At 39.5% G+C, this 17,849-nt stretch overlaps 1 protein-coding gene across 5 annotated transcripts in view; it reads left to right on the top strand.

Moving 5' to 3' along the window:
* Window positions 1–17,849, top strand: part of CDH13 (cadherin 13) — a 508,761-nt gene that overhangs the window by 400,200 nt on the left and 90,712 nt on the right. For all 5 annotated transcript variants that reach the window (XM_074582826.1, XM_074582825.1, XM_074582824.1 and 2 more), the window contains one exon: window positions 12,842–12,982. In XM_074582826.1, the coding sequence (XP_074438927.1) occupies window positions 12,842–12,982 (141 nt within the window). The remainder of the gene's footprint in view (window positions 1–12,841; window positions 12,983–17,849) is intronic.

The raw sequence follows: 17,849 nt of genomic DNA, 5'->3' as shown, positions 1-17,849 counted from the left end.
ATTAAAAGTAACATTTGATGACTATATTGATTAGAATACCACCTTCAAATGGTAACTGGTTCAAATGGACCTGGAAGGTTTTTTCCCCTCCAACTTAGAATGCACCGATTTAACTAGAATATTATGTTCCTGATAATATGTCTGAAATAATAGACAGTGCTTCCATTAATATTTAACAATATAAACATCAGGCAAAGGCTGTACTTCTGGAATCATAGAATGTGTTCTTTGCATTAGGGTACTAATTTTAGAAATAACCTCTGTCTGCCTGGGCCTGCTGATGTACGGTTGTCATAGCAAGTCAGTAATTGAGTTTTCTGGGCATTTTGACCACTGGTACAAATTTGCAAAGGAGATTACACAGCAGAAACACAATTTCCATCCTGACCTTTATAACATTGCTTTCTGTTGTGGGAATTGGAATGTTTATGGAGGGAAATATAATCTAAGTGCTCCTAATTTGTGAGAATGTGACTTCTGACGTTAACCCAGTAAGCTTCATTTTGATTCATTTGATAACAGATTATGTAAAGACATGGCATTAGGGAGGTATCATAAAACTTATTATCTTTTACTACCTAGGCAGAGAATATTGGTTTAGATGATTATATATTGAAGCTCAAGGAAAACTTTTGTTTTTAGCTGCTGTGCAAAGATCCTCAAGAAACCTGTTTCCCAGTGATCAGTCACAGACCTTAGTGAGCAAATGGCCTTGTTCACATTCTTCAGTATAAACTGGGCACAGGAATAATGCTAAGCTTTTGTAGATCTAGAGGTGCTGTTTGGGGGTAAGGAGGAAGCATGTACTTGAAAAGCCTCTGCATCAGGTGCTGTCAGATCATTTATCAAATGGTTCATCCTTGTCTTGTGCCACACTTGTATTGCAGCCTTTGGAACTTCGGGGGATTTATCAGTTCTTGTCACTGCTGTGTCTCCTTGCCTGGTCTGGCTTAACAGGTTGTTGTCACTGGTTAGATACTGTAAACTCCATAGCTGTCTAGTTTATTGTGGATTGTAAGGCTATTTCTGCTTTAGCAGGTAGAGGAGACCAGCAGAAGCAGATCAGTAGAGCGAAACAGTTCATGCTGAGGACCTGACATCCATACTGTCCACTGCAGCTTTTCACTTCAGACAGCTCTAGTCTGGTTCCCCAGACTGAATCCCACCGATGGCTGGAAAGAATTAGGTGATGCCCAGGGCACGTTGTCCAGTTGAATTTCGACTGAAAGAAATCCAGTTGCCACACTCTCAGTGATGCAAACTGCAGTATAGTAAGTTTAAACAATGGGAAAGTTCACTTCAAAAGGTCTTTCCTCATCAGTGCTGAAGCAACAGTGTACACAAACCCTGCGTGGGCACACGGTCAGGCAGCTTTCTCTGGGATTGCAGTTGTCAACTGGATGTGTTTAATGAACTTGACTTGCCTGAACATCCATCTGGAATTTGATGTTTGATGAAAAGGTGAATCAAGGCACTGTATGGGTCTGTGCTGTCTTGGAATGATGAGGTAGATTAGTACAAGTGTTGCATTGGCATCCAGGCAGATCTCAGTGGTGTAAACTTGATTAATCTAAATTTAGCTCCAGTGAGACGATAGATTGCTTAATGGTGACAGATAATAAAATAATCAGCCTTAGGTTTCACTTAATTTCCTGCAATGCATTCCTTCAAAAATGCGTGCGAATAAGTGCAGTCTGGGAGTAGAGAGTCCCATAGTCCAGGATTTCAGCTATGTTATTGTTTTGTTGCTTGATTTTGTGAGGAAGGAGAGGTGTTGGGAATAAGCTTAGGTTGAACTGCTTCAAGTTTTACCTCTGCCTTTTTCAGACCCACTTCTTGGCACCTTAAGAAGATAAAACTCCATCAATTTCTTTTTTCCCCTGCTTTGGAGATGCCTTTTCTGGGACACGCTTTTGTGAAAGGCAGTATTTACCTTTCGGAAGTGTTCAATATCCTCCTCCAAAGCCTGCAGGAAATACTTTAGGGCTTCTTGAACCTGATGCGGACTCAAGGAGGAGCAAATTCAAGCACTGATAAGCATGCTTAACACAGCCTTTTGTTTCTGTGCTCAGTGAAGGATTCCCGTGTTTCAGGGCTGCAGGTATGACGCGTGTTTATCAGTGAGATCACTGATAACTGACGCTGGCTGCTATCCACACAATTTGGGAAAGCAATTTGTTTCCAGTAAACATAGGGGAGTGCTGACCAGCTCCATGTGATTGCTGTTGTATGAAATATTTATACCATGGATTGATGTCCCTCCCCAATGGGTTAAATGCCTGGGACTTCTCATTAGTTTCCAGAGTCTGCGTTACACAAACACAGGCACAGACACCCTCTTGATTACTGATGAACAAAATTCCCTAATTCTAATGTGATTACACCTGCAACAAGGCAGGAAATACTACTTTCATCCTCCTGTTTTGAAGAATTCAGGGACTTTTTTTTTTTTTTTTTCAAAGTGTGTGTTATCGGACCTTTGGCTCTCGTGGTCTTGATGCCATGATGATTTAGAAGGCAGCTTTTTGCACTTCAGTTCTGCTTTGTTTTAAATGCAAATCTATGTGAACCTGCCAGTTGTACAAGAGACAGAAACATCTTACAGTGTGGCATGAAAGCACATAAGCATGTTCATTCATAAACAGGGGAAGTTATAGCTTGATAAATGTAAATAAACTTGGGTAGCCCACTTAAAGTCAGTGGACCTGTGCTGATTTATGCTAGGCTGAGGATCTTTTCAGGCTGAGTAATTTGGGGGTTGCTCATGATTTTTCTCTCTTAAAGTTACAGCAGAACACCTTGACTCATCTCTGTGTTCTGATCCTTATTGCGTGACCTTTACACCCTTCGTATACTTAGGGAATACTCTTGGCAGAGGTATTTTAATATAGAGATACTTGAAAAGCTGTCTACTGAGAACCATGGTATCTGTGTTGGAGAATCTGTATCTCCCCTTTTATGTTTTGGGATTTAAATAGACTCGTTTCTACCTAAAGCACGGACTAAGAATGATTCAATAATTTGCAACTAATAATTTATTAGAACATCTTTGCCCTTCTTTCTCTTCACAAATTGTCTGCAAACAGATTGTACAACTCTAATATGTTAATGACTGAAAATTATTTGACCATTCTTCCAGCAAATATCTTTTGGTTTGCAGATTATTTGAATTGCAAATTGTGACTGTTAAAATGAAATATATAATTAACACTGCAAATAGAGCTGATTGGGTATTACAGGAGAACAGTTTTTATGGAAATATATTGATTTGTTGAAATGAACATTTGGTACAGAAACATAGTGATTTGGGAAAAAAAAGCTTTGAAATAAATATCTGTAATCCCGAAGGGAGTTCTTATCTCGAGTGCTCCTGACAGCTAGCTTGAGGTTTAGTACTTTCTGAGGCAGTCGAGACAAGCAGGTTGAAAGTCCTGTTCAGGCAGGAGAACTGAATCTTACCTTCCCTCATCCAGTGGGATGTGCTGATGCAGACATTTATTTATTATGGGACAAAACTGTTTTGATATGCTCTGTTCAAACTGTTACCTTTGTAAAAATAATTAAGTATAAATTGGGGGAGTGTATAGTAGTTTCAGTATTCCCTTACAAGGGTATTAATCAGGACTGGGAGAATGGTGGCTCCTGCACCTGTCAGTCAGACTGTTAACATTTCTGATTATATGTTGATTTTAATGAAAAAGTCCTTGGAAGTTTTTGCTTATTAGAATTGTTACTGTGTTCAATAAGAGAATATGTTAAGGCTTAGAAGGTGTTGAGCATCAGGGAAACTATTTGCCACTGATTCCATCAATAGTTTTCATCTGGGTGCAATAAATTAATGGGAGTAACATACAGTGTTTTCTATCCAGCATCAAAAATCAGAATATAAACACTGGTAGGTGTATAGTCAACAAGGAATAGATGTAACATCACGGCTTCAGCACTGTTTTGGTACTACGTTAAAGGACCAGGCTAGAGAGTACTAGGTGCTTTGTGTACAAGGAGGTCGGGGGCTCTTTTTGGTGCAAGCACTGTGAAAAGGGAAGTGCTGCCATTAGGAATCTGCAGCACACGGGCAGGTGTGTTAGGGCAGCATGTCGCTTTGTGAAAAGTCAGAGTTGCGGAGAATTATGGATAATGGAAATGATGCTCCAGCCTGGGGGGCTTCATGGCCAAGTGATAATTGCATGTAGCAACTCCGAAAGAAGCTACAGCTGCCTTGGCCTTCAAACTCCCCTCCCGCTGAATTCCATGCTCTATCTTCTACAGGTTATGCCTCTGACTGCAGGGGACTATCCAGACTCCTGCAGGGGCAGTATCCAAACACCAGTGAGCATTGAGGCAGCAAGTTGGGCTACCACGTAACACAGAGCTTGGAGGAGCTCTGATCTAGCTAGCACGATTGTACACGTTCTTTAAACTCAGGACAATCTTTGGAAGGGTATAGCAGTAATGACAGTCTTAGTGACACGTCAACACAAAGGGAATGTTTGCATATACCCGGGCCTATAGTTGCATATAGACTATAACGTATTTAACTTTTTTTTTTATTCAGACCTGGTACCGGGGAGTAGATACTTACTGTAGCTATTGTCTGCTGTTGACAGAAGGTTTAGGTGAGATGAGTGTGGTAGTTTTATTCCTGACACCTCCAAGTATGTAATAATAATAGAGTGATTAAATGGTCTGAAATCAGCCAGAGAAATTACGTAATAATTGATGCTTTCACACTGAAATGAAAGGTTTCTGCAGTACTGTTTAATTATGAGGAACAACTGCTTTTTTTCCTGAAAAAAAAAAAAAATGAAATTACATACATTTGTTCAGAAGGAAAGTTGAAACATAGCTTGTGTTTAAAAGAAAAAGTATGATTTAATGGCGTTTGAGAGCAAGTGTTTTCCTTGGGACATTGGGATTCTTATTCTCCGTTCTTATTCAAAATTATTATAGCACTTTATAATTCTAGCAAAGCAGATATGGAAAACGTTTCTTTTCCCAAACAATAAGCACCTAGTGAGCAGCTGTTGCAGATCCCATGCCATTCTGTTCCAAACAAATGATACTCAGGGAACTATCTTTGGCTGGTAAAAATCAGCGTAGGGGTACGAACTTCAGTGGTGTTATATCTTTTATGATGATTAAAGATTTTGTTTTAGAATACTGAATAGTTGCCTTCTTCCCAGGGCTTATTTTTGGTGGTAGCCTAACTAACAATAATAATTTAAATGGAAATGTCTCAGACTAAATGGAGCTTCCGTCACTGTTCTGTCCTAGAAATTGGTGATCTCTCCCTAAGGAGAAATTCCTTATTGATAACATTCTCAATGTAAGGATGGTCCCTTAAATGAAGTTAATGTCTGCACGAATACTGCGGTGCTTGTCTATAAGAGCTGAGATGTACGTGTTTGTACAGTAATAAACAAATAGTTTTTCTCTACAGTTTTCTAATACTTCTCAAAGGAAAGCTTGTCACCCTATCATGGTTGGCAGCCTTCACCAAAATGATACAAATTCAATGGCAACTCTAAATCCTAATTTGCATATCATTCAAGACTGCTCAGTTTTACACAAAATATTGGACAGTTTTGTCCACTATTGTCCACTATTTCCATGTAAAATATGACAAATGTGTCCATGTATTTCAGCCCTATAGTTATGTCAGCATTATGAAGAATTAAAGTCACAATCCTATACAGCTTATGTATTAAAAAGTTACAGATTTCCACTTTATGGGAAACAAATATCTCTGGTCAGGAAACCGATTTGTATCAAGCTCTTTGAAGTAATTTCTTTTCTTTTTTAACAGCAACTGCTGGAGGAGAAAATTTAGTCTTCCTTTTTGCTTCCAGATATACCTATGAACTATATGTCTCCTGTGGGTAGTAAATAGATATTGATTTTCTTCATAAGAGAAGTACATTATTACAGTGATTAAAAGGTAGACCTTCCTTTATGACAGAAAAAATTGGAAATTGATGAGCTAAAGAGCATTTATGTTACAAAATTGTTTGGGGTTTTGTATTCATCAAACTGTAATTCAAGCTCTGAATGCAAAGCCTCTGTGTATATTGCCCTTTTTATGCAGCAGCAATTGGCATTTAAAATAAATGCTGATATTATAATTATAAAAGCATTATGTCTGTTAGAGCTTTTAATAGTCACATTCCTTCATTTTTTTAATCTACATTTGTCAAAATCCTGACAGTATACTCTGGAACAATGTTAGATTCAATGTTGATATTGTTACTCAACAAGAACATTGATTATGTCTTAATAGTGCATATTCATTACATACTATATGCAATTATCATCTTAAATGAACACAAGCATTTATTTAGCATGAACTGAAATTACTGAAATAGTAAGAATTATTCTTTTTGGTTAGCATTATATTATAAAGGCATTAATAACAACTATGATACGGTAGCACAGTACTGATATAGTATTATGGATGAATACATGGTTTATAAACAGAATTGTAAGTGGAAGTGTTGAGGTGGTGTTACAGAAAATGCTAATATCTACGAAATAGTAAAAAACCTCTCTATTGGTAAAAAGTATTAAGATAGCCTGAAAGGATACTTAAAACCCTTACAAGAATTTTGAACATTCTGTAAGGTGTTTGCTTCCCAAACAGTGTTTGTTTTGATCTTAGCAACTGAGTACTGCATGTGAATTTGGGAATTTTTATTCTCCCCAGTTTTTTTTTAGATGAAGCACCAAATGAAGGCCTGGGTGTTGTGATACTAAGGGTGCCCTTTTCTGGACATGCAATTCATAATTCATAGGTGTCTTACAATGGCTGGAGAGCACTGGATGAAGACCTAGCTAAAGACACTTCAAAGGGGACACCCAGCCAGGAGGAAACACTGAAGAGATGGGTTCTGGAGTCCTGTTGTTTTCCAGACTTTGGTGCCTGTCTGCAGCTTTTAGCTGGGTGCTGATGTGAGGCAGGGATTCACAGCAGGATCCTGAAATTCACTAAAACAGAAACTACAAAATACACTGCGTTGAATAGCAGGCTGATGACGTGAATAAATACAGAAGGGAAAAATTATCTTTGCCAAAATGATACTTTTTCAACCCCTCTACATATAGTTTAAATACTGGTAATAAAAACAATGTTGTGAAGATTTACAAGAAAATACGTTGAACTCCTGTTTAAACATCTTTGAATTACGAATTAAAGAAAAGAATAAAGTAGCCTAAAATTCTGAACCCATTCCATCTTCACATGTGACAAAGAAGATTAAGCCTTGATCCAAATTCTTCTTAGTTTAGCTTCAGCATCGCAAATGGATTTACAAATACCAAATAGTGTGTCCTTCCAGAAAATATCTCCTGAAAAGAGCTAGATAGCTATATTGGAAAACCAGAAAGCATTATTTTAGTAAATAGGCTTCCCAATGTACATTGTATCTAACTGACTCTAACAGTGACAAGGATTTCAGTTTTCAGCCAGAATGAAATGCGTTTCATACATGTGTGATCTATGTGCCAACTTTATAGATTAGATTTAGTCATAACTGTTTCAGGTGTCAATGGCAAAAAGAGATCTTTGTTATGAGTGTTCTCATGCTCTTCTTTCTGGTGAATGTGCATTACTTATTCTTCTTTTCTTTATATTCAAATAATTCGGACTGAAATTTTTGAACTTCAGAAGTTAAGCAAAACTAGATTTTTTTCCTACCTCCTCCAGCAGCCAAAGAAAAAGTTACCAGGGCCATTGAATCTCGATAAACAATCAATTGTTCACTGCTAGGATATTCTTCTTAAATGCAGTGCCAGAATGTGATTTCTCTTCCTCAGTTGTGGGCTACTTTTTGTGATCTTTATAAAGTCAAGATCTTCAGAGAGCTTTAGTCATGCACAAAGGTATGTGCACTAGGGAGCACTGACCTCCTGAGGTCATCAGTGCAGACAAATACAGAGATGGCTCCTGTCCTTTGACTCTCTGGTAGTGATGCTCCAATACAGTAGACATTTAATTTGAATGTCTAAAGATAGATGGAAAGAAGCCAGGCCTCAGTGAAAACACCAGCTTCCTGAGTCATTGCACTTCCTTACCAGATCAATAAACAAGGGGAGATACATTGGTCACACTTCTAAAAGCTTTGGATATCTGAAGTTGCAAACAGGGGTTTTGTTGTTGTTCTAGCAATACCAAGGCTCTGAGAGTCATTGTACATAACTGGAAATTCATGACTTCAACATGTTTGAAAATGCCAGTGGTCGCCTAAGGATCCTAAACTTTTCTTGTAATCATGCAAGTAGTTCCACTTGTTTCTATCTGACATTTTGAGTCCTACTGTACTGAAGATGCTCTCAATTCCAGCTGAATTTCCATGGCGCATGGATGCCTTACAGCCTGCAATTGATAGGCTATCAGCCTGGACTGTTACTGCCGGTGGCATGAAATACTAGCCATGGCTTGCTTCTCTTAAGTCACTGACAGTTTTTTATTGTATCTGTAGGAAATATTAAAAGATTTAGACTCAGCAGAAAACCATCATTATCTGATTTCATTTAGCACTACCTAAAAGTAATCACTTGGTTTGTTCCATATCTGCACTGAACTCTTTATTTCTCTTTTGTGATTAGAACCTGCTGGCTTTGTCAGGAATCTGAAATCTGAAAAAGTGCCTTTCTGGCCCCTCGTTGCTTACCGGTGCTGAACCGGTTATGTCAAGGCAGCAGGGGAGTGAAATCTGATAGGAATGCTAACACTGGTGAGAATGACGGTGGGGGGACCTTCAAAGAAAAACGCTCAAGACACAGCTCACCTCCTTGGCAAACCAAACAATTTGCCAGTGTCACCCCTGCCGTGGTTAAATGACTAGAGTGAAAATTTATGGGGAAAGGAATGGTTCTCCTGCTGGAATTATACAAACCCGCGCAACAGTGTTACACTCTACAAAGTCACAGTTGATAAGTAATAAGCCACACAAACAGCAACTTCATGTTCATTTATCTAAATAATCTATTATCCTTCTTAGCTGTAGATCCACTTTGTTGAGAGTTGTTACATATTTATAGTGCTAACATCGCACTCTCCAAATGGTATGACTTGGATTGTTTTTGCAAGAGTGTGCTTCAGGGGCTAGGTCGCTGCTTTGAGAAGCAGGGTTTAGGGACAGTCAATGTCATGGTGGGAACAGCAGTCTGAGCGACTGTGGGGTCTCAAAATGCTACCAACTGTGGGTGCTGCATTTATCCCTAACCTGCACGGTGTTGCAGGGATGGAGAAGATGAAGGGAAGGCTGCTTTTCTCCTCCACTGCTCCCTCCAGGAGCACTCATTTCTCACAAGATGGGAGCCAGTGCAGGGAGAGACCATGCTGGGGTAAAAGACCTGAGTGCTGTGAAGAGGGAAAAGATGAGGAGTTGCCGTGACATCTTGTGGTGCAGCCCCTACCATGGGGGATGTCCCCAGCACAGACCCTGGCCCTCTGCAGCATCATCAGCTGAGGAACGGGGTTAGTAAGAGCATGGGGACCCGTGATCTGTCCACAGATCCCCACTCCTGTGTCCCAGGATTTACCAGCAGTGTGATAAATCATGCAGACCCATTATAATAATTGCTACTAGTGCCTGAATTAACTGGGCTAGAAGTATGAGAAATGCTGAAAAGTCCTTTACATGCAATATCGTAGTGCAAAGAGAGCATCTGATGGGAACACGCCTCTGCTCTCGGGTTTGGATCTGTTAGGAGTTGCTTTCTCTAACAACGCAAATATTTGGTGACAGAACTAGATGTAGAAAGTGCTGCATAGCCGGAAAGTGTGAAGTATTCATAATGATATGAAATACTACTCAACATTCAATGTTTTTCACATGCTGTTGTGAGCTTAAATATTGGACTCCTGTCACAGAAATTTCTGCTGCAGTAGACACAATTTCTAGCATAAATGGGCTTGCTTTCAATAGAAAATGGGACAGTTTTCAAAGGAAAAAAGGCCAATTTGCGAGTAAAAATGGTCCTCTTTCTGAGCAAAGAGGCTTATAAACATGAAGTGATAAATGGCTTTGCAAGTTTTCCATACAATCATAACAACTTCCTAATCAAAATGATGAAAAAGTTGCATCCAGGAGCGGGGAGAGAAGCTCCATTCAGGTTTTAGTATATTGAAAACATTTTAGAAAATAAATATGTGAAAACCGTAAATTTTGTTCTGCTCTATAATCTGAATTTGTGTTGGAGACATGTCAGTAATATTTCTTTGCATAGATTTATATGATGTTATAAATCAAAATCCTGTTCTGGGTTTGCTGCCTTCTGAGATGAATTTCATGCAATAATGTTGTAAGACTTAAGGAAATACATTTCTTAGGATCCCCTAAGTGGCAGCGGCATCTGATTTTTTAGTAGTCCATATGTTTTTAGAGCTAAATATATCTTCCAGCTTGACTCATTGATTTTACATGCAAATATATTGCTTCATAATAGCTGATCTGATGAGCAACTGGTACGGTTGCTTCTCTCGTGGCCTAAAAATGCTTCAAGATCTAAGTACTAAGGAATTGGGATCTTCTCCTTACACATGCTCCAAGAAAGGTGTTGTGATGTACCCAGGAAAATGTATAATGCAAAATGCACTATTTTGTGAATACATTCAAATCACTTAGCTACAGAGAAGACTGCGTGGCCTGAGAGGTTGCTTTGCTAAGCTAGAGATCAGAAATCAGTCCTTAAAAATTTTACATGGCGAGATACAGGCTGGGGGATGAATGGATTGAGAGCAGCCCTGCTGAGAAGGGCTTGGGGGTACTGGTGGATGAAAAGCTGGGCATGACCCGGCAACGTGCGCTCACAGCCCAGAAAGCCAACAGTATCCTGGGCTGCATCAAAAGCAGCGTGGCCAGCAGGGTGAGGGAGGGGATTCTGCCCCTCTACTCCGCTCTGGTGAGACCCCACCTGGAGTACTGCGTCCAGCTCTGGGGCCCTCAGCACAGGAAAGACATGGACCTGTTGGAGCAGGTCCAGAGGAGGGCAATGGAGATGATCAGGGGCTGGAGCACCTCTGCTGTGAGGACAGGCTGAGAGAGTTGGGGTTGTTCAGCCTGGAGAAGAGAAGGCTTCAGGGAGACCTTATTGCAGCCTTCCAGTACTTAAAGAGGGCCTACAGGAAAGATGGGGACAAACTTTTTAGCAGGGCCTGTTGCGATACGACAAGGGGTACTGGTTTTAAACTAAAAGACAGTAGATGTAGACTAGATACAAGGAAGAAATATTTTATAATGTAGCTGGTGAAACACTGGCACAGGTTGCCCAGAGAAGCGGTAGATGCACCATCCTTGGAAACATTCAAGGTCAGGTTGGACAGGGTGTGAGCAACCTGAATTGAAGATGTCCCTGCTTATTGCAGGGGATTGGACTAGATGACCTCTAAATGTCCCTTCCAACCCAAACTATTTTGTGTTCTCTGCTATGGGATAAGCTGTACCTCAGCTTTCTTGATTCTGCTTTATAAGGCAGTGTATGGATGGTAGACAGAGATCGTGGTGTTGCTAGACAGAGTTTCACACCAGTTGTCTCCCTGCATGTTAATTCTCTGGAAAAGTGTTAGATGAAGGACATTGAATGGGTGATGTCAAAGATGTGTAGCCTTGATTCTTGTAAACACAGTTGGCTGATAGAGCTGCTCTGAGGTTAAAAAACCCCTCTAGCAGTGGTTCCCTAGCCACCCTTTCAGGCATCATTATGTCACTTTACCCCTGAGATCCAGAGTTATTTTTCAAGGAAGGTTTGAGAAAACATTCCTGAGTACATGTGATATTCTTACCATATAGTTTTAAAGGTGACTGTAGCACTTTCCCATCTGTGTCCTCCATTGACGATGCAGCACATCTGGTCTTCAGGCAGATGGTTCCATATAAGGCAGCCATACAAATGGGGAAAATACTCATTTTAATTAGGTGCCCAGTCTTGTCTCCAGTGAAATACATGTCAAAATTCTCTATGAGTTCCACAGGAGCAGGTTCTGATGCTGATAATAGCTCCCTTTGATGGGATGTATTGCTACCCCATTGTCCACCTTGCAAACAGATGTGAGAGGTAAATTAGAGATGCTGTCACATTCCCATTGCAGAAGGGGTCCACAAAATTATTTTTTCAAGTTATGGCTGTCTGTTGGGGGAGGATTTGCATGAAATTAAGGATGGCTTTTGCTATGGTCCTATGCTGTCTGGTTCTACAATGGGTAGGCAGTCAGATAAGTAACCATGACGTAGGAATCGTATATTATAGATGTAAATCGTTAATGTTACTATACACATGTGCTTTGTACAATGACTGGCAGTTGTTGCCCATTTCAGAAACTGCTTTCTTGTTTCTTACAGTGAAGCAAACTTAAATTACCATTCTAAATGCTAATACACAGAATGAATGTGATTTAATAAAATAAAGTGAATTTATATGTAGATTGTGACATTAGTATTTAATTATGTACCCATCATAATACTGATGAAGCAAGCTGCTAAATATTGGTGCACTGAAGTGAGAGCTTACTCTTAAAGAGCAGATATGTTTTAATTTCTTTCCTCTTTCCTAATCTCCTTAAATAACAGGATAGAATGTGTACTGTTTACCGATATTCACCTGTATTCCTTCATACTGTATTCAAATAAGGTTTCCACTGTAGTAGCTGAAGCTCATAGAAAGCTGTGCTGTTTTGGTAAAGCACTGTGATAACAGATCCATTTCTGTGCTATGTTTTATTAGTTCAAAATAAGTTTTAGATTCTTTTAATTTATTCCTTTAATTTGAATTAAAAGGAGTATGTAATATGTTGTGGGGTGGTTTTGGTTTTTTTTAAGCTTTCCTTTTCTGTTGTTTTTTTCAGACTATGGAAACCCCAAAATACGAGCTAGTTATAGAAGCGAAGGATATGGGCGGTCTTGATGTGGGACTAACTGGCACAGCAACTGCCACTATTCTTATTGATGACAAAAACGACCATCCACCAGAATTTACTAAGAAGGAGGTAAGAGTTTGCCATCCGTGTTCTACAAAATGGTGTATGTAATTGTAACTAGCTTGCTTCTAAATATAAAAATGTTCCTTAACTGAAAATATACTTAAAGACATCTTTTTAGCTCAATGCAACAGACTTTTCTGAAGCTGCTCTTTTCTTCTTTTACATTAAAAAATTTGTATGCATCATTTCCAACACAAAATGCAACGACAATGTAAAAATTTGTGTCAAGAGATGTCATACAGAGGTTGGTTAGCAGGATGGAACCTGTAAAATAAGTTTGCTAGTGGTAGCTTTCTCCTTTTGCTCATACGGAGGAAAATAGAGAATTCCCTCCTGCCTACGTTCTGTCTTAGGGCTTTTGATGGTCAGGAACATAGAGGAAAGCAACACGTTTTGTCCTAGCTTCAGTTCACCGCCCGTGAGACGGCTGGTGTTGAGAGTTCTGTAATGAAAGCTCTTCATCGGGGAGTTTAGCAACAGGACAAAGGATAACAGTTTTAAACTGAAAGAGAGTAGATTTAGATTAGATATTAGGAAGAAATTTTTTACTGTGAGGGTGGTGAGACACTGGCCCAGGTTGCCCAGAGAAGCTGTGGATGCCCCATTCCTGGAGGTGTTCAAGGCCAGGCTGGATGGGGCTTTGAGCAGCCTGGTCTGGTGGGAGGTGTCCCTGCCCAGGGCAGGGGGGTTGGAACTAGAGGATCTTTAAGGTCCCTTCCAACCCAAACCATTCAATGAATGCCAAGACAGAAAGTTAATGATTTTTTCATTGCTTTCTCCAAATTTGGAAATGTCTATATTTCTATATATTTCTATTTCCAAGAAGTCTTGTATGCGTTAACAGATATTTCTTTGAGTCCTTAGTGCAAGGTAATCTCAGCCATGCACGAGCGTGTCTCTGCCTCTCTTTTTTTTTTTTTTTTTTTTCCCCCAGAAACAAGTTTATGGATCTACTCCTAAGCAATGGTACACTTCTGTGTACTCTTATTTACTATATTTATTCCTTGGAGGTCAGGTCCTAACACACCTATTCAAAACGCTCATTAATGGGCTTTACTTGATGTTTTCAGAAAGGTCTAAATGCCCCTTTGTTGCTGTACACAGTTTTGCAGTAGCCTCTACTGGGTTTATGTAGATCCTGCTGGAAGAAGAAGTATTTATCTAGTGAATCCGTTCTTCCATCAGCTATTTTATTCCCCTGCATACCACACCCGTGCCATTCTGATGCAGTTGTGGCCTTCTTGCTTAGGGAAATATTCATTGATGGTGTGTCAGAGCATAATCGCAGAAGAAGCTGAGCAAGCCTGGCTGTGATCCAGCATAGCACTTCCATTAACTTCAGAGGAATAGTTTAAGCCCTTGAGGTTATAAGGAAGTGTCACGTACTTTGATGGGTTAATGTATGAGACACTGCTTTGTGGGATTCAGCCCAATTAATTATTTTGTTACTGCCCCATCACTCTAAACACCTCCAAAATATCTGCCTTGTTTTATTTCACATATATACTTACCCTTACTGTTCATAACAGGCTCTGAGCAGTGCAAAAAATCCATTCAGACATGCAAACAGCACCCTGTTCCCTCCAGGGGTTTAAATAATTTCATCTTTAATGCCTCAAAGAGCAATGTTTTAAGAGCTCCTCCAAAAATCGCAGGTGAGGTAACAAGGTCTACCTTTTAAAAGGTCACAATGGCCGGGATATTGTGCCAGGTTTAAATTATAGAGAATGAAAATAGAGATAGTTGTAAAGTTAGCGGCCTCTTTTTCAGGAAGTTTTTAAAATTTACAACCTTATTTCTATTATATGAAAGAGTTTTTTTAATTAATTTTGTGAATTATTACTGAATACAGTGTGTATTTTGTATCACAAAGAGCAATTTGGCATTTCCTTTCAAGCAAGTTAAAGGCTTAGTTCAACTTTTGTTCAGCAGCAAGGGATTACTTACGTGAAAGTAAGAAATGAAGCAAAGCGAGGAGCAGGAATTGATCATTCTGGAAAATCTGATACTTGGTTTGTGTGCTGCAGGATATTCAAACTGTGTGGGAATGAGTTAGACCAAGTGAATGCTAATGGTGCCGAGTATTGTTTTTATATCTAGCACATTAAGAAAAATGATAATTATTTGCTTGTGTCACTTTAACAATTGGTGACAGACCAGTGCAGTGTTGTATGCCTGCAGAACAGTGATTTTAGTCTACAGTTAATGTCACCGTGGTTGAAGCGTTATGAAAAACTAGCAATGCAGCGTCTGCTGGGAGCCACAAACTGGCAAATACTTTCTTCTATCTGTTCCTGTAGGCATGGTTCTGCCCAGATCTTCCCTGAGACTTTCAAAGTAAAATAAGTAGTAATAGTAAAAATAGTCAAGTAAAATAGGAAGAATTCTGTCACAGCAGAAGACTTAAGATTTGGGAAAACATTTTTCCTAGCTTAAATTTATCCTAGCTTAGATTTTAGGAATGTATGATCTTAGAAATGAATTTACCAGTTAAATAAAGAAGCTTGCCTCCTGTGAACAGAATACAATTTGTGTAATTTGACAAAAGATCACCACAGTGAAATTGGAGATATACTAGTGGTGAGTCTTAAGTGAGAAATATGATTTGCTCACATTTTGAATATCTGCTGATAAATGGTTTATAGAAGAGTAATAAATGACTAATGTGTGCTTTAATAAATGATTCATCAATTCCTATAGAGACCTGTAAGTGAATAGGTTGCTTGTCACCATGATTTATGATGACTTCCAGCACTGTCTTCTGATTTAGTTGTGCTACCCACTGGGGTAAAACAGCCCCTGGAGTACAATATGTATCTCCGTCTGCTCATGGTTCAAAGAGGATATGAGACTTTCAGAGCACCATCTGGAGGGATTTATTTTTTAGCTCAGGCTGTTGAGAAACACACTTGTAGCTTTGAGAGTCCCTGTCTTGATTCTTGGTGTTGGCTAAATCATATTGAGGACCAAATACTGAGCTAAAAGAACTTTTAAGGTTCCTCCTGGCTCTCTTTTTCATACTTCTTTTACAAAAAATTCTCTCTTAGACCTGCTATTGTTATTTTCCATGCTAGACATACCTTACCAACACAGACCAGATCTCTCCATTCAGTGTGCACATTTGAAAACAACAGATCTCGCCTCCTCTTCTTCTGTGATGTGAAAGTCAACCCTGGTCCTTCTTATCTTGTCTTACAGGGAAAATGTTGATTAACCTTATTAACCTTTTAACTTTATTCCTTTCTCCATGGGTCTTGCCAGTGAACCGAACCCTATCTTTGGACACCAACAATCTGTTAATGGTAGATGGTATCTCCCTGCTCTAGACATCTGATTTGGAGAAATCACTACTGAGGACCATAGTTGTGTGCAAAACTGAGCAAAAGAGTACTGTCCTTTGACTAACGCACAATTCGGGAGGACGGCCAGGGTACCAGCCCTCTTTCACTGTCCTGGTGAGAGGGAAGTCGGTGCACAAACCAGACTGAACAGAGGCAAAAGACCAGCAGGAGCTGCCAGTGTGGCTCAGCAAGGTGGTGAGGACAAGCTGAGTGGGTTTTTTCCTATTTCATGTACCATTCTCTCATGCTGGATGTTGGAAGGCCAGGCGGGCCTTGAGGGACTTGAGCGGCAATAAGCAGATCTGAACAGATGAGAAGCAGCTGTTGCCAGGCTAACAGTTAAGAAATAAAACTGTGCTACGTTATGGGAACCAGTCTTCAAATTCTAGCAGCCTATTCGATTGGAGCAACCTGTTTCCAGTACTGCTCTGTCACAAAAAGTAGTTTTGTGTAATGGATAAAACCATTTTAGCAAAATCACATGAGCAAAATACATATTGGAATTTCCATTTGGCTCCTATTTTTGGTCTATGAGACAATTTACATGCAGAGAAAGCAGAGTTCATACAGAAACTCAGCAGAGCAGGACAAAGCCTCTACAGCTGTTAGTAAACTTTGGCATAAAGAACAGCTTCATGATGGCTGGGGATCATCAGAGATGAGCTCTTTGGCCATCCTTGTTTTTTCTAGAGCTGTAAATACAGCTAGCAAGGCTCCTGAATCGTATCTTACCCTTCAGAAACCCCCCTACACTAGACAGATATTTGCACCGACCTTTTCACTCAGCTTTACTTCCACTTTATACCCTTGTAGCAGTTCACTAACACACTTGACGTATCTGAAGCTCCAGGTGCCCAAAAGCCTCCTTGAAAACAACTGAAAGATATTACTTGGTATATTTTTCACATGTGAAAGGCAGAATTCAAAGATAATTTCTCTGGTCATGAAAAATAGAGGAAACGGGATCAGTTGCAGGATTGCTATGTCATCCTTGTAAGAGATCTGTCTCACTTGTTCTTAAAACAGCCAGAGATAGAAAATCAAAAGGCTCCACATTCTGTTCCTGAACAAATCTTAACAATGAAAATTTCTGCATAGCCTGATCTGACTTTCCTTTGCTAGAACATTAAATCGTTACGTCTTCTGTTACCCTCATGGAGAACAGATTATGCCCTTAATACCTTTTTTATTCTTGTATAATCAGGATCATGCATGAAGACGACAACTTTGCAACTCAGGATATATTCTCTATTTCTTAAAATAAATAACTCACTCTTGTGTTAAACCTGTGATACTCATGGTTTTTCCCCACAAATATTGACTTAGCAGTTTTGGTGAAAACAGAAGAGATCAAGTTGTCCCATAACTGACTTGTGTTCTTCCATGCTTAAGCCGAGGCAAAGATGTAGATGTAGACGTGTTTCTGCTGGAGTCTATTTGCAAAGTAGCTATTAATTTAGTTTAGAGAGTATCTATTGGTCAAATGAAAAGCTATGTATTAAATCCATGTGAAAGGAAACAAGTATCTAAAT

The sequence above is a fragment of the Larus michahellis genome, chromosome 4 (assembly GCF_964199755.1).
Source record: "Larus michahellis chromosome 4, bLarMic1.1, whole genome shotgun sequence".
NCBI classification, from domain to species: domain Eukaryota; kingdom Metazoa; phylum Chordata; class Aves; order Charadriiformes; family Laridae; genus Larus; species Larus michahellis.
Note: the sequence above shows the minus strand (reverse complement) of the source record. Positions and strands in the feature narration are given on the sequence as shown.